Here is a 23,187-nt window from a genome sequence, read left to right as displayed (position 1 = left end):
CATTAATCAATTTTACATGATTACATGTTGAAATGATAACATTTGGGATATTTTAGGTTAAACTATATTATTAAAATTAATCTCTTTATACTTTTCTTAATGTGGCTACTAGAAATTTTTCAATTCTACGTGTGGTTGTGGCTCACATTATATTTGTACTGGAGATCCCAGTTCTAGAACAGTGTTTCTCAGCTTTGTTTTTCATTATCACCTCCCCCCCATCACCAAAGGAGTTTTTTTAGACTTCTCCAAATTTATTTTCTCCCAGGAAATTTGAAAAACACGAGATATACTGTATATCTGTGTATGTACTGTGGCTCTCTTAATACCCAAGATTTCCTCATCCTCCTGCCCCAAGAACCAATTTTGCCCCCTTGGGGGCAGTATTTCCCACGTTGAAAGTGTATGTTTTAGAAAACCATGGCACTATAAGACAGGAGGACCCAGAGTCCCTGACTTACCACAGCAGCTTTCAGCTGCTCCCCAGTGAGAGCAAGAAACAAACCATTAGGGTATAAGCCTGAGTTTGTAGGGTTTTCCCTAAAATTTACCCTGACGCACCAAATCCGAGGTTTTACAGCAGCATCAATAAACTCAAGGAGCTCTTATGGAATCAAAAATCAGGACTCTACGTGGCTCAGTCTACACATGATCTTAATGTCGCACCGTGTCACACAGCCCCCAGGTCCACCCCGTCATCTGCCATTTGCCACAGCTTCCTCTTCATGGCATCCGTTCACCCCACTGTGCCCTCTTCACTCCCTGTGCTCCCTGTGCCTGGAATGACTTCCTCCTCTGTTCGCCTGGCACACCTTCCAGACTCAGCTCTAGTGCCACTTCCTCCAGGAAGCCCTACCAGTCTCCACCCCTTCTGGATCCCACTATGCCCAGAATCAGAGCCGTTTTATGCATTAAGCACTGCAGGGAAATAAACCACTACTAATACATCAGTATTATAAAAACAAAATGCTCAAGTCCACTTTAAACATAAGAGGGAATTAGAGTGGAAACCGCAGTCTTAGCCTGTTACGCTTAAACTATTTCACTTTTGCAAGTTTAACAAAACATATGACCATGGGAACTTACTGGTAGGGTCCCTCCTGGGGCTAGGAAGCATCCGTGTAAGTGAAGAGCGATGAAACCCACAGGCTTCTACAGGGAACGGGGCCTGTGAAAAACTTCGCAGTCTTGTGCCCTGCTCATGGGAACTTTAAAAGTAATTCAACAAAATAGTATGTGCTTAGCAAGTGTTTTACGACTGAAAACTCGTTCGGTCACTAGACAAATCACTATGTCATTTAATAAGGCCATAGATGCACTGAGGACCCAAAGAAACAACCTCCCTGGGGACAAAGAGGATAAGAGTGGGGATTGGGGGGAAGCAAGGGATGAGTGAGGGCTGAAAAGGGGCTCATTGGAGGCAAGTGAGGAAAGAGAATCCCAAGGAGCCGAGAGACAGGCCAAACACTGCACTTCACTAGAGAAAAGTACGGAAAATCCACGACCGATTGTAAGTACGTGATGGCCACGGGTGAAGGAGAGGCTGGTCAACCCCGCCCCCCGCAAGTCCCTCCTTCCGCTGCTTGCCCCGCCCCCGCCAAAACCCAAACGGGGAGCCTCTACCCGGCTGCTTCCCATTGGCTATGCAAGTGAGCGAAGCCTGCCAGGACCAATAAGCCGCGGCCACGGCTTGGCGAGCGCCTTCCGGCCCGCCCCCGTCGCACCGCCCGGCGCCGGCCTCACTGGCCGAGGGCGGGACGTAGGGCGGCGGGGGCGCGGCGCGGCAGAGGTGAGGCCGTAGCTGAACTGCGCGACCGCTCGAGCGCTCGGCATGGCTCGCCTGGTGCTGGGTAGGTACGGGCCCCCTATTCCGGGTGGGGAAGCAGGCTGGGAGGCCCGGAAGCCCCACGGCGGGCCACGGCACCGGGAGCGGGCGGGCTCGTGCGTTGGCCCGGCCCGGGCCGGAGTAGGGGGTCGCGGGCCCGGCCCACGCGGGAGACACAGTAGACGAGGTCCCAGGGATGGTAAGGGAGCTCCGGGGACCGGTGAGGAGAGTTCAGGGGTGGGGGCTGCCCTTGGACGGAGCCCCCCGCATTGGCCTCGGGCAGATGTACAGGGGGCGTGGGGAGGTGAGCGCGCCCATGTCCCACCCTGGGGGGAGCTCGTGTCGGGGCGCAGCGGGGAGGACGGAGTCCTGAGGCCGGGCTCAAACCCAGACCCGGGGGGCTCCGGGGACAGCCCGGAGCCCGGGTGCGAGTGTCCGGTGAAGGGGTGGTGTCGGGCGGGCCAGGCGTGAGCTAAAGCGGGGAACTGCTTTTTAGCCGCTGAGACCAGCGATGGCTGATCCCTGGTGGAGGTGGGGTATTGGGGGGCCACCTAAAATGGGACCTTATCCTGGCCCTCGAGTGTGTACGGGAGAGTGCAGTTTGTCCTAACCACCTGTCTGATGGAATTCCCACTAATAAGAAAAACTGAAACATCAAAACCCAGTCCCGAAATAAGTCAGGATGGTTTCCTTAGAAAGGAATCGGTACCTTCCAAATGCAGATCTTACGATGCAAGAGCACTTTAAATATGATTGAACATTTAAAAACTGAGTTGAACCCACACTTTAATGAGTTACATAAAAGTCTGTTTTAGAAACGGCAGTGAGTGAGATTGAGGATCCCGTCTCTTCTCTGGCTCCCCTTGGTCCCAGCCACGGCCCTTTTACCTGCACGCTCTGGATCCAGATAGCGGGGTTTGAGTCCCCGGCATCTACTAGCTGTGTGACTGGGAGCTAGTTACCTAACCATTCTGGGCTAGTACTCCATAGGGTTGTTCTCAGGATTAATGAGCTTATATATGTCTGAAGAGACTAAACAGGATATAAACGTGATATAAGTATTTGCTGTATTACTGTAGAGAGAATGGGTGAGGCAGAAAGAATTTAGTTTCTGTTTAGTTACCTGCAAGTGAATTCAGACAGGACTCTGAAAGAGTCTGTGATTCTTTCAGTTAACTCATTATTTTAATAAATGTGGTCAGCCTTTTGGGGAGACGTCTTGGTTTCTGGATGACTACTTTGGGACCATGTGCTCTTGTTAGCTGGTATGGGACAGAGATGTTACTGATGTGGATTTTTAACAGCTCTAACTACTGTAGAGGAATAATGGGAGGCCACAGATGGTAAAACCATCTGCTCTCATGGATTCTAGACACTCGGATGTTCCAATTTCCCATTGGTGCTCATTATCAGTGAAATGAAATGGGGATGTGATTTTTAGAAACAGAATATTACTGGTCAGCATTGACCTACTTTATCATCTTAAGTAGGCTGAGGGTTTTCTGTTTTCTTGAGGGTTTTTGTAGGGGGAAGTTACTGACTACTTTTGTGCTGTTGGAATTTGTACATCTTTTAATGCTTTTTTGAGTAGCGTATTTGATTTTCTTCTAACCCTACTAGGTCTTAATGCCTTTTAAGGAATTTAAGTCTCATATCTTTCTCATCAGGACATTTCCATTGATAGCCATTTGTACGGAAAGGAAGCTCTTGGGAGAACCAGGAACAATGTAAAGACAAGTAACAAAATTCAACACCATTACTAGAAAAAAAAATTAATAGCTCAAGTTCATGGTATACTGAGTGCCATTAGTCAGGACCACGGAAAGATAAAAAAAAAATCGTGGTTCATCATTTGGTGACTCTAGCCTGCCTGAAGTAGCCTGAGGAGGAGAGCACATCCTTTATTGATGTCCATGATTGGCAGGAAGAGGCAAAGAACCTAATTGTCCTGTCACAGTCTCTAGAATGTCCCTCCTGGGGTTATACTCCTGCAGGTTCCAGTCCTTTGGTTAAAATTTTGGGCATAGCCATGTATTCTTTCTAATTATGTGGCCTTAGGCAAATTACCTTTTCTGTGTCTCCATTTCCTGGGCTAAAAATGGGCCTGATGGTACACACCACGTAGAGTAACTGAGTTAGTGGTACGTAGTGTCATGCAAGTGTTACTCTAGGTTAAGATGTCAGCTTCTGGAGCGTAGTTGGACAGATACATATATCAAAATGTCAGCCATGCCCTGATCCCCCTTGTAAGATTTTCCCTTAAGGAAATAATCATTCATTTGAGGAGGGGAAAAGTATAAGAATTTTTAACATTGACTTATTAAGAGCGAAGAGTTGGTGGGGGGTGGGAAGGGATAGACGGGATTTCAAAATTGTAGAACAGATAAACAAGATTATACTGTATAGCACAGGGAAATATACACAAGATCTTATGGTAGCTCACAGAGAAAAAAATATGACAATGAATATATATATATGTTCATGTATAACTGAAAAATTGTGCTCTACACTGGAATTTGACACAACATTGTAAAATGATTATAAATCAATAAAAAAATGTTAAAAAAAAAGCTAAAAGTTGGAAACCATCAAATTATGTCAGTAGTATATTGGCAACATTGATACAGCCATTAAAAATGATTACTTGGTGGGTAATGGGTAATCTATAATTACTTATGTAGAAAATGTAACTTACTTTGGGTGAAAAAGGCTACAGAAGGGAATATATAGTAAGATCACATTTATATAAAGTTTTAGACCTTTGTATGGTATAGAGAGATGTCAGTAAGAATTATCTACCGAAATATTAATGTTCATTCTAGTAGGCTAGATAATTTTGGGGGTTTTTTTTTTTTGCTTTTCTATTTTTGAAAATTTCACAAAGAGCTCAGTGTATTGAACAAATATCAATTCATAGAGGTTTTATCAAAAAAGATAAATGTCTTTAAAAGTAGTAGATCTCCGTAGAGGATTTTCCAAGACCAATTTTACTTTCAAGCTTAGTCAGAATCAGGATTGTCTCTGCTTAGTTTCTTGATTTACTTGCTTTGTTAATTATGCCAAACTCTTCTTAATCTTTCCTACAACAACGAAAAGATTATTAAGCAACACCATCCATGAGAAATATAATGCCAACTTTATATGTAATTTAAAATTGTCTAGTAGCCACATTAAAAAAGGCAAAAAGAAACAGGTGCAATTAATTTTTTTCCACTGATTACAAATTTTTATTCTTTTTTTTAAACATTTTTTAATTGAGTTATAGTCATTTTACAATGTTGTATCAAATTCCAGTGTAGAGCACAATTTTTCTATTATACATGAACATACATATATTCATTGTCACATTTTTTTTTCACTGTGAGCTACCACAAGATCTTATATATATTTCCTTGCACTATACTGTATAATCTTGTTTATTGCAATTAATTTTATATATACTTATCCAGTATACCTAAAATACTTCAACAGGAAATAAATATAAAAAATATTAATGAGATAATTTACCTTTTCCTCCTACCAAGTCTTTGAAATTCAGTGTGCTTTTTACATCTACAACACACCTCAGTTTGGGGTAGCCACATGTGGCTAGTGGCTGCCCTATTAGACAGCAGTTATCAAGGGAGCCTCACTTTGGTTGGCTTGACCTCCATCCACAGTCACCCTTTACCACCTCTTGAATTGGAAGAGGAAGTCATCCTGTCTCAGGCTAACCCCCCTCGCTGACTCTGGGTTCCCTCCCCTCCTCGTGATCCTGGCGTTTTGTTCCATATTCCCTGGGCTGTAACCCCTCCCACTCCACATATTTCTTCCCTTCACTCTCAGATCACTCCCATCTTTAAAAAGAAGCCTTTCTTCTACCCCACATTGGCTTGCTCTCTCCAGTCTTGTGCACACTGGCTGCTGCTCACTGTCACTACTCCGCCATGCCTGTCAGGAACGGGGTGGTGGGCGGTGGCCTCTTTGCCATTATATCCAGTGGACAGTCTTTCCTACTTTACCTCCCAGTAGCCTTTGTTACTGTTGCTCATTCCATCTTTCCCTTGGTTTATGTGACACCACTCTCCTGATAATTCTCCACCCACTCTCCATGTTGTAGTCAGAATACTCTTTCTAGAAAGCAAATCTGATCAACCTCCTGCATGGCTTCACATCTTCACATCACCGTTAGTGGAGTCCATAGTTACCTTCCTACAATACTAGTCCTATCTGTAATTCAGATGCAGTATTCTTGAACAGTGTCATTGTTACTCATGCCCATGGCATGCTAAATCTTTTTATCGTGAGCACTAAAAAGACAATGTAGTTTAATGGGCAGAGCTTGGAATAGAAGTCAGAGAGCTGCTCTGTCAGTTTTATGTATGACTGTAGACGGGCCATTTGATCTCTTTCTGCCCTTGTTTCATTATTTACTAAGAAGGATGATTCCTGCTCTGTGGCTAGTAATGCTCTGAAAAATCAAGTGATTTTAAAGTGATTTGAAAATCGAATGTGCCCTGTAAACATGAAGTGGAGAATTTAGCAATAGAACTAGTAACTTCCAGAAGAAATTTACCATTGGATTTTTCAAAAAATTTCCACTTGAAATCTTCCAAAGTCTGTTTACAAAGTAAGCATGTGAAATTGGGTGGCATATACTACCTTAGATGACAGGTCAGTCTCACTTGTATCTCATTGCATCAGGAGATGAAAAGAAGGAAATTATATTACCATCTCCATAGATGCTGAAAAGAAAGTAACAGAAATTTCTTTAATATCATAAAGTTTATCTGTGGGAGTAATCTTTCAGGGGCTCCAACAGCAGTGGGGGCAGGGGCAGGGGGATTAAGAGAGAGCTGACCCAGGCCGTCCTCCGGTGTAAAGGGCCTTGGTCAGCTGAAGAAGACTCTGTGGTTGCCTGGCTTCCCCGTCAGCGTGAACCTGCCATTGATGGTGTGCTTTTGTTGTTATTCCAGGTCTGATGAGCTGTACCCTCTTTATAGCAGTTAATGGTCTATATTCGTCTAGTGATGATGTAATTGAATTAACTCCATCAAATTTCAACCGAGAAGTTATTCAAAGTGATAGTTTGTGGCTTGTGGAATTCTTTGCTCCATGGTAGGTATTATAAAATAGTTGTTGATTATTTATGGTACTTTATAAAAATCAGAAAAAATACTGTATAAAAATGTGATTTTATTTAGCCATCTGGTTTACCTAGTTTGCTGATTGTTTAAAAGAGAGAAAAGGGAAAAAGTATTGATTGAGTCTGTTAAAGGGTGTAGAGATTGAGCCAATTTTTAAAAAATGGTTGAAGTAGCTAATAGTTGCGAGAAAGAAGGAGGGGAAAGAACCCTTATAATTTTAGGAAGATACATCTTTATGATGAGGTAAGTGGGATGGAGGTGGAAAGGAAGCTGATTTTTTGCAGAGAGTATTTGGCAAAGAAAGGGAAGAACCAATGATTTACTCCATTCTGCTTCTTCAAGAGGGTTGCTTTCTAGAAATATGTAGTTGGAAAACCTGGCTTGATTTTAAAATTCTTCCCTTGCCTTACATCTATTTCTGGGGAAAAAACCTTATAGAGTGAAGATGTAATTATCATTGAAATTAATGTTGCACAGTTACATACAGTTGGCCCTTGAATAACATAGGTTTGAACTGCATGAGTTCACTTATTTGTGGGGTTTTTTTCCCAATAAATTTATACATGTTAACACGATCCATGGTTGGTTGAATCTGTGGATGCAGAGGGCTGACTATAAAATTACAAGCAGATTTTCGACTGCAGAAGGTTAGCACCCCTAATCGCCACATTAATCAGGGGTCATCTGTGCAGTCAGAAAACAGCATTACACTAATTGTTTACGTAGTTAAAACGTTTAATGAAAACAAAAACCTGACAAATAAGCATGTAGAAACACACCCGTGGAATCAATGCAAAATGAGCACCAGACTCACTGCTACAAACTAGCAGGCCACCAGTGCCTGAGAGGAGTACCCGCCAACTGTATCTGCAGGTTAGCTGCATGGTCCCCTGAGATGGGAATTGTACCTTGTAAGCTCAAGTAGGGAGTAGTAAATGAAATTCTTACAAATTTTTCCCTGAGTGGGTACATTTTACGGTATGCCTGATGAAAGGCTTTCCTTTACTGCTTTAATTTTTTCTTTGGAAAAAGAAAACTCAGTTTTGGAAAGTCAGTATCAGATCTTTTGGGCTATTTCATTTAATGTTCAGTGTAGCAAATTAAGGTAAAATCTACTTTAAAAGTTTATGTTGCTATTTTATGAATACTGTGTATCTTAATTACCTTTATTATTTTTTTAGAGAAAAACTCCTATTTGTTTTTTGTTTGTTAAATCCAAATGAGAATTCTGTGTGGGCTCATTCATTTGTATTAGTAAACGAATAAATGATAATTGTACAAACTTATATTGTTGAATGCCTTTGTATGCAACTTTTACAAGTTTGATCTTTTTTGTCATTTATATGGCATGAGTGATTTACCTTGTTTTGGTATATATGCAATATATGGGACTATTCCTCATTCCAAAACTAAACCAGACAGCATAGTTGGGAAAGCAGGATCTGGGCCCGGTAATTAACTATTATTGTTATGCTAGCAAAGTTTTACTTCTTAGCGTCCTGGGTGAGAGAGTGTCTAATTGGAGCAGGTGCTTTTAACCTCTTTTTGTGCTTGGACTTTGGCAGCTTGGTGAAGGCTTAGAATTCCTCCTTAGAATCCAAGTTTTACATGTATAAGATAAAGGATATAGATTACAAAGGAAACCTAAAATATTGGAATAACATTATTAAAATATCAAAATAAAGCTTGATATGTTTGTGTAGCACTCGTTTACTGGGACAGTAAAGCAAGATCCAACAGCAGATCTAACTGCTAGCTCTCGTAATTCTGAAACAGTGATGAGCATAAAAGATGTTTAAAGATACCTGCAACAGCTGCAGTGGTGATGAGAACATAGCTGTGACTTGTATTCTTGACAGCCACGAGTGCTTACCAACTGTGGTATGTTGTTAATGTTTATAATTGAAGGAAATCCTAAATTTTGGTCACTGGGCAAGTTTTATTAGTGCCGGACTCCCTGCAAGCCTCACCCCCAGGGCATGTCACTCAGTAGACAGCTGGTGAATGTTTTTTGAGTTGGGAATCAAAAGACTTCAACTGTTGCCTTGTTTGTGTTTTTATCCCCTAAAAGGTGTGGCCACTGCCAGAGGTTAACACCGGAGTGGAAGAAAGTAGCAACTGCATTAAAAGTGAGTTTCTAAGATGTCCACATTGACCTGTGTACGTTGAAATAAGTTTAAGCAAATGAGCTTAAAGTACAGTAGGACGTTAATCTGCATATTGAAGCCCACTACTCTCGTTCTGGAGCCAAAATTATGTAGGTGGCAAAGGGATAATTACATCTGATTTTTATCTTATCTGTTTTTGTTAATTCCCTTTCCCAGTTAAATGGCATAATTATTCTTAGTCATGCTAGTTCTGGGAGCTGCAGAGTTCCTCTTGGGCTGAGTTGCACGTTACCCAGCATCCTATTCCAGAATGATTTCCCAAGCTAAAGCCCTCATCAATTCTGCTGGTAAATGGAACCCTGCCCTTCATTATGTTGTCTCTGAGTCTTCATCACCATATTATGGGTACTTGTGGAATCTGCTCCAGTTGAAGGAAAAATAGGTATTTCTTTTATATTTCCACAGGATGTTGTAAAAGTTGGTGCAGTTGATGCAGATAAACATCAGTCCCTGGGAGGTCAATACGGTGTCCAGGGATTTCCTACCATTAAGATTTTTGGATCTAACAAAAACAGACCAGAAGATTATCAGGGTAAGGGCTTTTCCTAATTCCCTTGGTTGGAATTTTAATGTGAGCAGGTAGGTATGAAATAGGAGAGATCCTAGGGTTGTGTAACCTACCTGCCAGGTCCTCACTCTCCTGGTGCCTGAATTTCCTTGTCTGTCAAATGGTAGAGTGAGTCCTACTTCTGAGTTGTTCTGTAGGTTAAACATGCGTCAAGCAAGTAGGAGTTTTTTTTTACTGTTTATACTAGTTTAGGGCGCATGGCCTTAGCAGTGAGAGTGATAATGTTTTGTGCTGCCTCTTTCTCATTACAGTTTTTAAAAAGCACTAGTTACTTAATGTTTTGTAGTTAACTAAATATTTAATAAGTTTCTATAATTACTTAATATTTTAAAAGATCTACAAATGTTTTCTTGCCCTAATTGCTCCTCCTTTCACTGTAGGAGGGTCTGGCATATCAGTGTGGAAAAAGAGCCTTGTAATTTGAAAGTCAATTTAAACAGCTGATATTTCTATGGAGTATTTTGCCTATGAATCTCTCTCTATATATAGTATTTGAATGTTAAAGCTATTATTTAGTCTCCTGAACTATTGGTAATAAAGTGCCGCAATTTCTCCATTATGTAGATAAGTAAATTGTGAGTTACTGGGGCAACTGGAGAGAGGGTTCTGGCTTCAGACTCCCAAGACCAAATGTTGTTTTAGTCACCTTGTTCTTTTATAGAATCACCTGTTACTTAAGATGTCACAAACAGATCATCATATTTAATATAGTCAGAATTGCTAAGTTGAGGAATATCCAGAGTCCTCATAAAAGTTTTGGGTGTAATGCATTTAAAGATTTCATTACAAGGGGCACATAAGTGACTGAACTTAAGAGTCTGCCATCTTTGGGTTTGCTTTATGTGAGAAGGACAAGCTTGGAGGGGAGGAGACTCAGCATCACAGTGAAAACAAAGTGTAATTGTATTATCTGTACTTGGTGTCTTGCTCTGTGTCCAGCTGGGAGAGGGAACATTCTCAGAAAAGGGAGAGCAAAGGGACTGGAGAATCTGTAGAGTGAGCTCTGAAGGCAGCCCGGCCTCGGTTTAACTGCTGGCTACATGGTACCTAGCCTCTCTGGACCTGCTTCTAGCTGTAAAATGGGAATGTGAAAACCTGTGTTCAGCTGCTAGAAGTTTCATTAAATGGTATATGTAAAGCATGTAACTTGGTAAATATTGGTGTAGTTGGTACATCACCAAGCTGGGGGTCAGAATACTTGAAGATGGGACCTTAGATACATCATTGCTTCTAGACCGCCCAGCCCTTAAGTTTCATAAAATGATCAGTTTAATTTTTCTGAGTAAACACCAACTTTTCTGCTTTGGAATATGATTTGTTCATTTTGCTAACTTGTAAAAATTGAATGTTTCGAGCAGAGGTTGACATTTGTCCTGCTGCTTGCTTTTGTAAATAAAATTTTTCGGAACACAGTCACACTTGTTCATTTAGATTGTCTGTGGCTGCTTTCACACTAGAACAGCAGAACTGAGTGGCTGCAACAAACAGTGTGGCCTGCAAAGCTGGAAATACCATCTGGTCCTTGGCATGAAGAGTCTGCTCACTCTCGGTCTAGAATGAGAAAACCCTCTCTGTCTTTTTCCCTATGTTTCTTAATGTGGTATATTTCCAGGTAGAGGTTGGTGGAAGGGGCACTGGTTCTGAAAATGGAGGTGTCTGCTATAGACAAGGAGCAGAAGACTGTTCTCATGTTGAGGTCTTGCCTTCCCGTCTTAGGAAGTAACGCACTTGGTCGTCTGGACCAGGGATGTAGTACAGGACTGTCTGTCCGGACATACTCTGAGCGCTGCTGTATGTCCGTTCTTTCTAATGTCAGGTCTGATGAGAAAACTATTTTTTTTAAAAGAGAAGAAACTTTCTAAAGAGATTTTGTTAGTTTTACCTTTAAACTCTGAACATAGTCTCCAGAATATTATCCATATTTCTCTTAGTCAGTTAATAGTCCCTTGACTTTCTTGAGCACATAGTTTTTGGTAAACTTCCAAAGGCTAGTGTCATTGAGTTTTAATTTAGGTTTTGTTATTTCTTATATTAGGAGAAGTTCAGCTGTAAAACCTAAAAGCCCAAAGTAACAGAACAGCAAGGTAGAAAAAAAAGAGGCCTGGATCACTTTCTAGTTACTTAACAAGACACCTCGTATCCTGCTTTTTCCACAAGTCCTCTGTCCATTATTTCATAGAAGTCGTTTTTCCATGTTTCTCATTTGGTACTTTGTGTTTAGCAATTTCCCCTGCTTTCTTAACTAGATAATCTTTTTCATCTGTGTACGTGTTACACATTCAGTAGTCACTTGTGAGCTGCTCTCAACAGTAGACAGTCTTTATGGTGAACAAAACACTCCTGTTCACACCAATAGCCTAAAATTGCAGCAGAGGGATTGGTTTTCTAAGTACAAAGTGCAGTGTGCAATGCATTCTGGAGAGAAATTGGCTCAGTCTTAAAGACAGTGTGATAGTAGGATCTGTCATCAGATGAGACTGACGCATGTACAGGTTGGAGTCTTTAGAGAGCGTCAGACGTAGGCACCCGGCCCGCCCGGCCCCAGTCACCTGGTCGCCCTTCGTCTTCCGTAGGTGGCAGAACGAGTGAAGCCATCGTGGATGCCGCGCTCAGTGCCCTGCGCCAGCTTGTGAAGGATCGCCTCGGGGGCAGGGGAGGTGGCTATAGTTCTGGAAAACAAGTAAGGCTGTATATAATGTCAGGTTTTCATGTGTGTCATGATTTTGAAGACTGTGTAAACTCCATTAGAAGATCATTTTTTAAAAAATTTAAATTGATAGACTTTCGGTTGAAAAATAATAGGTTGAGTCAGGTGACTCCAGAGGGAGTCAGCCACCCAGCCTGTTCATCTGACCTCCTCAGCATCACTGTCACCATGGCGAGTGAGTCCTTGGGCGCCTGGCCACAACTTCAGGCCAGGCACCAGGCCCGAGGTAGGCTTCCCTGGCCTGGGGCCGGAGTAGAAGAGTTTGGACTGAAGAGGGAGAAAGAACTCCAGCCAAGGGAGCTGGACTCTGGCTTCCGTGGCATTTGTGGTTCCCGAGCAGCGAGAGACCAGCCCTCTCCTAGATCAGCTTCAGACAAACACAGATGAAATCTGGACAACCTCTGTATCTGTGGTGGTCATACTGAAATCTCTGGGAGCTTTCCCACAGATGGAAAGGGAAGAAGGTTCCTGCTCTGTAGATTCCCTTGTATGAAATGTGACGTTTAACCATGATGTGCTTCTGTTCTTGTGAAAAGGCACTGAATTCTTCCTGATACATGTAGTCACACCTCGTATTGTACTTCCAGATAATTGCATTTTTTACAAATTGAAGGTTTGTGGCAACCATGTGTTGAGTGCGCCTGTCAGTGCTATTTTTCCAACAGCATTTGCTCAAATTTTCACAGTATTTCAAAGGTTTTCATTATATTTATGGTGATCAGTGATCTTTGTATGTGACTATTACAAAAAGGTTACGACTCGCTAAAGGCTCAGATGATGGTTATTAGCATTTTGCAGCACTAAAGTATTTTTTACTTAAGATATGTGTGTTGTCTTTTAGACCTAATGGTACTGCACACATGATACACTGTAGTGTACAACTGACTTTTATGTGCGCAGGAGCCCAGAACCTTTGTGTGACTCCCTTTATTGCAATACTCGCTTTATTGAGGTCATCCTCAAACCCACGGTATCTCCACAGCATGCCTGTGTGTGTGAAGATGGCTCTTCGCTCTTAGGAGACCAGTAAGACTAGCTTCTTTGTACAGACTTAGAGCTTCCCTGAGATTTCATGCATTTGTCTTCTGTTTCAGACTTACACATTTAGTGAGCACCGTTGTCTGCACTGCCCCCACGGCTTTGGGCCCCGGCAGCAGAAAGCGTTATCGCAGTGCTGACGGCTTCGTAGTTTTAGTGCTGAAGAAAGTTCTTTGAAAAGATAAAAGAATTGTGTTGCTTTTAGCTTTCTTGAATGGTAGGAGACTTTATGAAAAGGTAGTCACCGGTTGGTTATGTTTAGTATCTTGGGATGGACCAGCACTAAGCTTGAGTCTGAATTAGCATAGTGTTATGAAGTTGCTTCTCTGAGCCATGTTGAGGTTTCTCTTAGTGGAAACAGTAGGTAATTGGGTTCTGATACATGTTACATGTTACACGAGTGTACTGGTAATTGTTTGAAAGTAAATACTGTTTGTCAGGTACAGATGATAATATTAAGGGATGTGCGCAATATGAGTGAAGTGGTTTTCACTTGAAAGAAAAACTCAATTTTGTTAAGATGGAGAAATGATTAATGTTACATGTATATTTAGAATAGGAATAGTGTTCTTTCTGGCCAGGTTGTAGTTTAATTTTCAATGTCACAAATGGCAGGGCAGAAGTGAAAGTTCAAGTAAGAAGGACGTGATCGAGCTGACGGACGACAGCTTTGATAAGAATGTTCTTGACAGTGAAGATGTTTGGATGGTTGAGTTTTATGCTCCTTGGTGCGGACACTGCAAAAAGTAAGTGTTTTTACCAAGTACTTTCTGAAGTCATGGTGCTCTGAGTACTTTCACCTGGCTTGCTTTGAAAGCGCTGGACCAGGTCATAGATCATCCCCAGGACCTCCGCCGCAAAGGCTCCAACTCTGAATGAGTGTTAAACGTTAATGCCAAGTGTTTCCTCTGCCACATTTTCAAAGATTAACAGGGAGCTAGCACCCAGATTGAGGGTAGCGGGGGGAACTGATGAAGGACCAGGAAGTGAATGTGACGTGGGCATTGTGTCTTTCATAAAGCTACACACAGAATGTTTCCCAAGTGTGATTTAACTGGGTTGGGCAGAGATGCACACATCAGGCAAAGCATTTGTGCTTTAAAATACACATTTTTTTTTTCCTGTGTCTGCAAGTAAAGTTTTATTGGGACACAGCCGAGCCAAAATATTTATTACCAGTCCTTTATAGAAAACATTTGCAGATCCCTGTTCTATATTATTCATGGATATTGGTTTTTTGTTTTTGTTTTTGTTTTTAAATTGAGTTATAGTCAGTTTACAATGTTGTGTCAGTTTCTGGTGTACAGCACAATTCTTCAGTCATACATGAATATACACAAACTCATTTTCTTATTTTTCACTGTGAGCTACTACAAGATATTGAATATATCTTCCCTGTGCTATACAGTATAAACTTGTTTATCTATTTTCTATATACCAGTCAGTATCTGCAAATTTCAAACTCCCAGTTTATCCCTTCCCACTCCCTTCCCTAAAATACACTTTTAAAAAGCAGGTATTTTTCTATAGTTTAGAGCCAGAATGGGCTGCGGCAGCTACAGAGGTAAAAGAGCAAACCAAAGGCAAAGTGAAACTCGCAGCTGTGGACGCCACTGTCAACCAGGTTCTAGCCAGCCGATACGGGGTGAGTGTACTGATACGGCTAACTTCTTTGTGAAATACACTGTGTTTTCAGCTGTTACTTTATCCCGTACTCCGGCCTCCCTGGGAGGTGGAGGGGGGTTGTTTAGCCATTTTGTAATGAAGCAATTAAGTTTATTTTATTGTCGTAACTAGTAAGTCTGGAACTCAGGGCAGTTGGGGGTTTTTTGGTTTTGTTTTGTTTTCAGTAGCTCACTACTTACTGTGTTTAGTGAGAGCCCAAGCTTTTGCAAGTTATTTATACAGCTTTTGAAGTGGGCCCATGTGTTCTAGAGTACATATAGTGTATTGAGTACATAGCCAGGGTCTGAATAAGATTAGGCTAAGCCCGGCAGTGAGACTGGTCAACCCCCTGATTAACAGACGTCTGTGTGTCGTCCCTCAGACGCTGATGCAGGCTGGGGGATGTTTTTGTTACGTGAAATTACCGATAAGGTAGCTTCAGAAACCGTAAAGATTATCTTATTTCTTATTTAATGTTAATTTGATTCGTACTCTGATCTTTTCTTTAATAGATTAGAGGATTTCCTACAATCAAGATATTTCAGAAAGGCGAGTCTCCTGTGGATTATGATGGGGGGCGGACGAGATCCGACATCGTCTCCCGGGCCCTTGATCTGTTCTCTGATAACGCGCCCCCTCCTGAGCTGCTTGAGGTAAACCTTCGCTCACTGGTAGTAAGGGAAGCTTTTCCGTGTGGAAGGCGAGGATGGTAAAGCTGTTGTGATACTTTTTGTCTTTTCAAATTAGCTCTTTCTCTTCTCTTTTAAAATGCTCTCTCTAGAGTTTTCTGTACTTTCAGGTGGGGATAACTTGCCTGTTAAATTGCTGCTTTTCATAACTTTTAGTACTAAAATAATCGCACTGTGAGCAAAAGTGTACATTCTAAGAATGGGTCCAGTCATCTACTTATCGTTCTCAAAATACAGCTAACATGTTCTGAGCACCTAACCACATAACAAGCACTGTTGCGGTGCTTTTACATAGAGTTTCCTCTTCTTGTTCTCACGTGAACACTTCGAGGTGGATACTGTTTTCAATCTCCATTTTACACGTAGGGAAGCAGGCACAGAGAGCCTCAAATTCATGTGAATATGTAATATATATAGATGTGTCTTTCTTATCTGTCTAAACGACTAAGTGTCAGAGCCAGGCTCTGGCCAGGCATTCTGATTCCAGACACCGTGTGTGAATGCAGGTGCCTCACCACCACCACGGGTGGATGGCTGAGGAGTGAAACAGAAGTCCTTACAGGACAGTCCTGCTGGTGTTTCTGTCACGCACACCAGGAAGTATGATTTGGGAGAAGCCTCATCTAGCTCTTGAATTACTTTGCTCTTTAATGAAAGTGATGGTGCTCAGTCTTCGTTCTCAAGCTAATAACCCCTGGGCTTTGTGTCGCGTGCCTTCCGACCTCCCTTGTCTTTGGGTCCCACAGATCATCAATGAGGACGTGGCCAAGAAGACATGTGAGGAGCATCAGCTCTGTGTCGTGGCCATCCTGCCCCACATCCTCGATACCGGTACGACGGGCGGGCTCATGTCCCATCAGTCAGTGGCTCTGCTCCCTGATCTGAGACACTTAGTAACTGGATTAATTGCACCAACTCCTTTATTTTTACCTTTAAAATTTTTTGTCTGTTTGAATCAGGAGCTGCAGGCAGAAATTCTTACTTGGAAGTTCTTCTGAAGTTGGCAGACAAGTACAAAAAGAAAATGTGGGGGTAAGTTATTGAATGTACTGTCTCAGTCTCATTTGGAGAGGAGAGTATAGTGCTGCTTGGAGGTGTCTGGTTTCCTCTGTGTTTTCAGTAGGCTGGGCTCCTGTGCTCATTTTGGCGTGTTTTAAGATGTAAAGATAATTATCACCTAAGAGGAGACGAAGTAATGCAGATCTATTCTTTATAACACACTCATACAGCAGCATACCTTCTCTCAGGGGAATCATGTTTGAATGGCGGTTGGGGGTCCCAGGCTAGTAAGCAAAAACTTAATTAGTAACATAGCTGAATTCTAGCACAGCCTTGAAGGCTAGAAAAAGCAGAAGCAGAGGCGTGTTTCTTTACACTCTTCTGAGGGAGGCTGGATACAGGCAGATGTTTAAAACAAAGCGTGTCTCTTATTTCCTTTCCTTTCTCCTTTGCTCCACATCCTCAGCACCCACTGCTGTCCCGGGTGCCTCGTGCCCCTTCTGTCCCTCTCAAAGTGACCTTGAGCTGCCTCCTCTGGTTCAGCAAATGTTTATTGTGTGCCTGCAGAAGGCCACGTTCCCAGGTTCTTTATTCTTCACCGTTGTACAAGCAGAGGGAAGAAATTAGTGGAGCATGTTTAGGTATTAAATATCGGCATATCCATAGCTTTTAAAAAGAAGTTGTTATTCTTCTAAAGAGCATGCATAATAACCCAAATGGTATTTTAGGGTTTCAGGTAACAAAGACAGAAAATTCATCAGGTTTATTGGACAGTCTTTTGGTGACTGGGAAGGACTGGTCCACTTTGGAGACTTCCTGAGTTAGGGTTTGGGGAACATAAGAGAGGAGCTGGAGTTAGTTACGAGCACATCTGGAACACATTCTTTTAAAAACTTAATCCTTAGTTTTTGATTTATTTCTACACCCATTTCATTCCCTAAAATCTTTGACCTGTAGTCTTTTGTTCTTTAAGATCTGCTAGTTAGATTCTAGCTTATTCAAAAGGGATCTTTGCCCTAAAAAGCAGCCTGCTTCCCTAGGTGGCTGTGGACAGAAGCCGGAGCCCAGTCGGAGCTGGAGAGCGCGCTGGGGATCGGAGGGTTCGGCTACCCTGCCATGGCCGCCGTTAACGCGCGCAAGATGAAGTTTGCTCTTCTCAAAGGCTCTTTCAGTGAGCAAGGCATTAATGAGTTTCTCAGGTAATTTCTTGCTTTCTTGAGTTGTTTGGTTTGGTTTGGTTTGGTTGGTTCCGTTGTGGTAATTGGTTCTAAACTAGGTTTCTGTAGCCTAGGCCGTAAATGGAATAAAATTGTATTTGACATTTCAGAGAATGTTTATAAATTAGCACTTTGGAGTCATGTCATCTTCCTGTGCCATGGAGTGTCCTGCTTAATGAGTGATGCGAATGCTTTCCTCCTCGGGCACCTTGCCATTTGGTGCCCTTGGCATTGGGCTCGTCCTCGTTCCCATACAGGTCCCTTGTGGGCTGGAAGAGGCCCTGTCTCACCCCTTCCCTCCCTCGTGTGCTTTGTACCCCTTACTTCAGGGAATATGGTTTCCACTTCTGGGCATAAGCTTTAGAATCTAGTTGTTTGGAAGAGTGTACTTACTTGTGACTCCAACAACGTGCAAACAATATGATAGTTTCTCAGACTCAAAACCCAATTTATAGAGCTCTCTAAACTGCTCTGCTGCTCAGCTCCTCCTAAAACTGACTTAATCATCTTTTAGGCAAATCGAAGGCATTGACCTAGTACTTTTCCTTAGATTTGTGGTAATTTGATGAATGCCTCTTTCGCATTAACCGAGTTCCACAGCGGTGAATCTTTTACACAAAACTTCATTTCTAGTCCCCACTGTAGAGCCTGGCTGATAATAAACTCTTGGCAAATATTTTATGAATGAGTGAATGACTTCATGTCCCTGTAACAGTTTCAATTAGGAAAAGCATCCCTGCCCTCAGGGACGTTGGCAGGAAGACAATGTGCTTCATCCTGTTTGAACAGCCGATTCCAGGGTAGAACCCGAAAGGAGTGTGTGAGAGTAGTGAGTACCAATGAGATTAGACTCAGAGTACAGAGGAGCTGACTGCTTCCAGAACAGTAGCACGTTGTGAACCTGAGATCATCCAGGTCACTGGTTCTCAAACGTTGTGTCTTGAAGTTAACAGAAAATTCCAGATTACCGGTGGAGAAAAGATACAGTAATGAATAGGAAGGAAACAAAACTTGTGGCAGTATGCTTGTTTCCAGCTACATACGAATTTTGGTTTCTAAGAAGACAGAACTTACGCAGAGCACATCACCAGTGAGGAGACAGCTTCCAGCCACCTGGGGTTGGGCCTGGCTGGGGGCTCAACTGCCTGGTGGCGGGAGGCACTGGCGTGCGTACTTGAAAAGCCACACACATGCCGCGTTCTGCGTGGCTATTAGAAAACCAAAGACAAAATCCATTGGGGCAAATGTGCAGGTTGTGAGACAACTCGAAGAAGTCAGCAGTAACTGAAGCTAAACAATTTATAAAGGTCGGGGCAGCAGTTAAATACTGTGGTCACCCCAAGATGACATTAGTGATTTCTGCATCTTTCCTTAAAAAAATCATGTTATGTTCCTCTTGGAGCATCAGCAAGAGAATGCAAGTGTGCAACTGTTCCTTATACCTCGAGAAGTGAAGGAAGGACTTGAGTTGTCTGTGCATTTGTGGCTGTCCAGTTGTTTGAAAGCAGTAGCCTGGTCTTTTGGGCTTTAGAAAATTAGAAAAGAGGAAGAGAAATTGGAAGAGGGGTCCGTTAGCATTTAACCGAAAAAGAAAATGGTGTCATACGGCAGAAACATAATTGAGCTATAAAAGTTTTTTTTAAAAAAACAATGATTGAACTCTGCCCTTAGGATTTTGTTCCTTTGTAAAAGTTTGACATCTTTGCTCTAGTCTTTGTTTGCTTTTGCTGCTGACATTAAGTGGGAAACTACTTTTCTTTTTTTTTTTTTGAGCACCAGTCTCATCCTCCAAATGTCCAGTAGTAGATATATCTTGGCCTTTTCTTGGTGAAGAAGCTGTTGCCCAGAGATGATAAACAGCCCAACTAAGGATACAAAACTAGTAAAAAGTAGAACCAGTGACTTTTTAAGAGACATGGGTTTATACTTCCCATGTAACCAGAGCCCACATTGGCCTGTGCCTTTTCCTAGTGAGTTGAGCCACTTTTTCTAGCGCAGGTATCCAACTGCATGAGACACAGGTCCGACTTGTGATGCTCAATACTCTGTTCTGCCCATGCAGCAGTTCAGGGAATGGCGGTAAAGTGCTTTTTACATCTTTATAATCCTGTTTTCTGATTGTAACTGATAAGTGTACATTGAGGTTTCTCAGCGTTTCCCCTCTTGATGTTTGGGGCCAAATATGGGATGTGCATTATGGGATGTTTAATAGTTTCCCTAGCCTCAACCCCCTGAGATGCCAGTAGTGCATGCATGTACATGCACATGCACAGAGTTGTGACAATCTAAAATGTCTCCAGACATTGCCAAATGTCCCCTGGGGCACCTGTATGTGTTTGACAGTAGTTACTTTGCATGGTGGGAAAACTAGGTAATTTTATCACTGCTTTTGGCTACTTTGCATATTTTACAATGTGTATCAGTGCTTCTTAAGTTGAGGGCAATCTGTGAAGCTTGATGTCCTTTTTGGGTTTTTTTCTTCTACTCATATTCTCAGCGCCCTGCACCAGAGGGTACTTGGAGGCTCCTCTTATAAAAGGAGCCTTATTCACCGTCCAGTGATGGCCGCTGTATCTCCCAGCGCAGTGTCTGCAGTAACAAAACCTAACACACTGTTTCACAGTGTAACTCTTCCGTGTTAAGGCTTGCCGTGTGGGAGAGTCCGCCACCACCTGGTGCCTGTGGGCCGGTTCCGAGTGCTTCGGCTTACTGTCAGAAGTCTGAGGGAAAGGATTTTTTTTAAGACACCATCTTTCAAAAAGCCTTCCTGGGATCTTAAGTTAGTGTGGAAGTTTGTTAACCAAGTGTTAGTGTTGGTCTTACCCATGTTCTCCATTAACTTTGATAGTTTTTACATAATTGATTTGTATTTTAGCAAAATGTGGTTGCTATTTTTTTAATTATTGGTAGTAACCGGCTCTATCTGCTGCCAAGGCCTTCATCAGGAACTTCATTATATTGTTATAGGGTTATATTGTTGTCCCTGATTGAAAAGATTATACTATTCACTAAGTTTTTTTCAGGAGCAGGAGGTAAGAAATGCCTCTATGCAAACATAATAGACAAATTGTTATTTTTAAAAGGTTGTTTCTTCATCTGCATCAATGGTGCATTGTTAACACGTGCTCTGCTCACTTCCCCTAAGGGAGCTGTCTTTTGGGCGTGGGTCCACAGCACCTGTGGGAGGCGGGGCTTTTCCTGCCATCAGCACCAGGGAGCCCTGGGACGGCAAGGACGGCGAGGTGAGTCTGGGACCGGAGGCTCGCTGGGGCTCGCTGGTCCAGCCTCTTCCACTTTCCCAGCCCCTGCACCTTTGCTACTTGTGAACCAAGACCTTTCCATCAGACCTAAGCCTTGATTTGAGCATAAACCTGAAGTATGAACCTTCCAGGCCTTTCGGGAGGTTCTTGCTCTCAAGGCCCTTCATCCCATCCTCCTGTTACAAAGTGCTGCGTGGCGTCAGGCACTCACGACAGGCCACCAAGAAAAATTTCAGCGAGGTTGCTTTCCTGACTGTTGCCCCTGAAGTGAATGTTTAACGTGGAATTCATTTACTTTGAGAGAAATGTAAAGTTATAGCTTTGAAATTCGCATTTATTCTGGTGCGCTTCAAAAGGACAGTTAAACAGCTGTTGGTTTTCTGTCCATATAATAATAGGCAAAGTTAAAAGCAGGGGCTGGATTGGGGAGAAGCTGTTGTGATCAGAGCATCTCTAGAAATGTACAGCTCTGCAAAGTGAGACCTTGAACCTCAGGGAAGCCCTCTCTGTGATCCTGTGTGGACTCTGCAGGACCTGATGGTGCTTTTCTGTCTCACAGCTTCCCGTGGAAGACGACATTGATCTGAGTGATGTGGAGCTGGACGACTTGGAGAAAGATGAGTTGTGAGAGGTTCAACACAGACTTCAGTTTCCTTTTCTTGGGAGCGGATTTTCCAGCAGTGCAGGAACATTCTTTACAATCAGATGAATCTACCAGTGGCCTTTTTAACCAAGAAGTAGCACTTGATTGGTCATTTGAAAACACTGCAACGGTGAACTTTTGCATCTCAAGAAAACAGTGAAAAATTCTATGAATTGTAGCCAGCGAATTGGGTTGTATTTTGTCAGATAGTGTTTTGAAGAAAGCTGATGGGCTCTTGAAATGGTTTTCCCTCCCTCTGACCGCTGCTTGAATGTTCTTGGAGGCTTTTTCTTACACATGAGTTTTTTAATGTGATCCTTTCATTTGAATATTAATGGCTTTTTTCCATTAAAGAATAAAACAATATTTTGGACAATGCCAATAAATGTATGAAATTAGTGTCCACATCATAAATTCAGAGTCTGGTATTTAGCCATAAAGTAATACTATGAAAGGGTGACCTCTCCTCCTTGTAAACTGGTTCACAAGACACCATCGGATGTCTGTGTCCCCACACATAGTTTACATGTGTCCTGCAAGGCTGAGTTCCACCTGAAAGTGTGAACTGTAAATCGAGTTTACACAGAAGGGTGAGAACTGCAGTCCATGCCCAGTATTCTGTCTCCAGGCCGTCCTCAGTGACCGCCGGGGAGGACAGCTGGTTATGCAGTTAGTCCGAGGTTGTCAGTGTTGTTACTAAACCCTCACAAAGCGTTCAGATGTGTCTTTCACTAAGACGTGAAATACCACAGCAGGTTACCAATTTATAAGAGGCCCCCATTTGTGTAAAACATTCAGAAAATTGAAGTTTTGAATTATGTTAGAATATGAGTGAAGAGACAGTTCAAAGGACTGAGAACATTTCTTTATTGTAACTTAAAAAAAATAAATACAACTGTAACTAATTTTGTGAGCAATTTCTCTAAAAATCTAAATTCCTTAGGATACTTGAGGTGCTCTCTGGCTGAAGGGAAGCAGCATTTGCGGGGATGTGCAGTGGCGCCGGCCCACCTTCCTAGTCAAGGAGACTGAGGTCAATGTGGAAATAGACGTAAGGAAAGTAGTCTTGGTTGCTGAGTTGCAATCCAGGGATCTCCACGGATGCCTACAAAGAAGACACCATCATGTTCACAGCTCATAAACTTGTCTCTGTCGGAGGAAGCTCGAGGCACTGACCGGATTTCCTGCCCCATGCCGTGCCTGCCTTCCCGCAGCAAGCCGCCCCCCCACAAACGCCCCAACTTCTTGTTAAACTTTTGTTTGCGAAGCGTAGATTTCTATG

General features: G+C 42.5%; 2 protein-coding genes across 6 annotated transcripts in view; one reads left to right on the top strand and one right to left on the bottom strand.

Moving 5' to 3' along the window:
• Positions 1-1,715: 1,715 nt before the first annotated feature.
• On the top strand, positions 1,716-22,810 carry PDIA6 (protein disulfide isomerase family A member 6). Its single transcript, XM_032497024.1, has 13 exons — positions 1,716-1,850; positions 6,781-6,922; positions 9,023-9,080; positions 9,525-9,651; positions 12,261-12,367; positions 14,048-14,178; positions 14,963-15,077; positions 15,610-15,750; positions 16,533-16,617; positions 16,746-16,818; positions 17,826-17,984; positions 21,148-21,244; positions 21,822-22,810. Exons 1-13 carry the CDS (start codon positions 1,832-1,834, stop codon positions 21,888-21,890), a joined length of 1,323 nt encoding a protein of 440 aa, XP_032352915.1. The 5' UTR covers positions 1,716-1,831; the 3' UTR covers positions 21,891-22,810.
• ATP6V1C2 (ATPase H+ transporting V1 subunit C2) overlaps positions 22,756-23,187 on the bottom strand; it is a 50,466-nt gene continuing 50,034 nt past the window's right edge. For all 5 annotated transcript variants that reach the window (XM_032497027.1, XM_032497030.1, XM_032497026.1 and 2 more), the window contains one exon: positions 22,756-23,010. In XM_032497027.1, coding sequence (XP_032352918.1) covers positions 22,921-23,010 — 90 coding nt within the window. In that variant the 3' untranslated portion in view covers positions 22,756-22,920. The remainder of the gene's footprint in view (positions 23,011-23,187) is intronic.

This window comes from Camelus ferus, chromosome 15 (genome assembly GCF_009834535.1).
Source record: "Camelus ferus isolate YT-003-E chromosome 15, BCGSAC_Cfer_1.0, whole genome shotgun sequence".
NCBI classification, from domain to species: Eukaryota; Metazoa; Chordata; class Mammalia; order Artiodactyla; family Camelidae; genus Camelus; species Camelus ferus.
Note: the sequence above shows the minus strand (reverse complement) of the source record. Positions and strands in the feature narration are given on the sequence as shown.

Excerpts from the sequence above, each read along its gene's own strand:
- PDIA6 (XM_032497024.1), top strand. Across the intron at positions 9,081-9,524 it reads AAGTAGCAACTGCATTAAAA|GATGTTGTAAAAGTTGGTGC; the intron begins GTGAGTTTCTAA and ends ATATTTCCACAG. Across the intron at positions 16,819-17,825 it reads TACAAAAAGAAAATGTGGGG|GTGGCTGTGGACAGAAGCCG; the intron begins GTAAGTTATTGA and ends CTGCTTCCCTAG.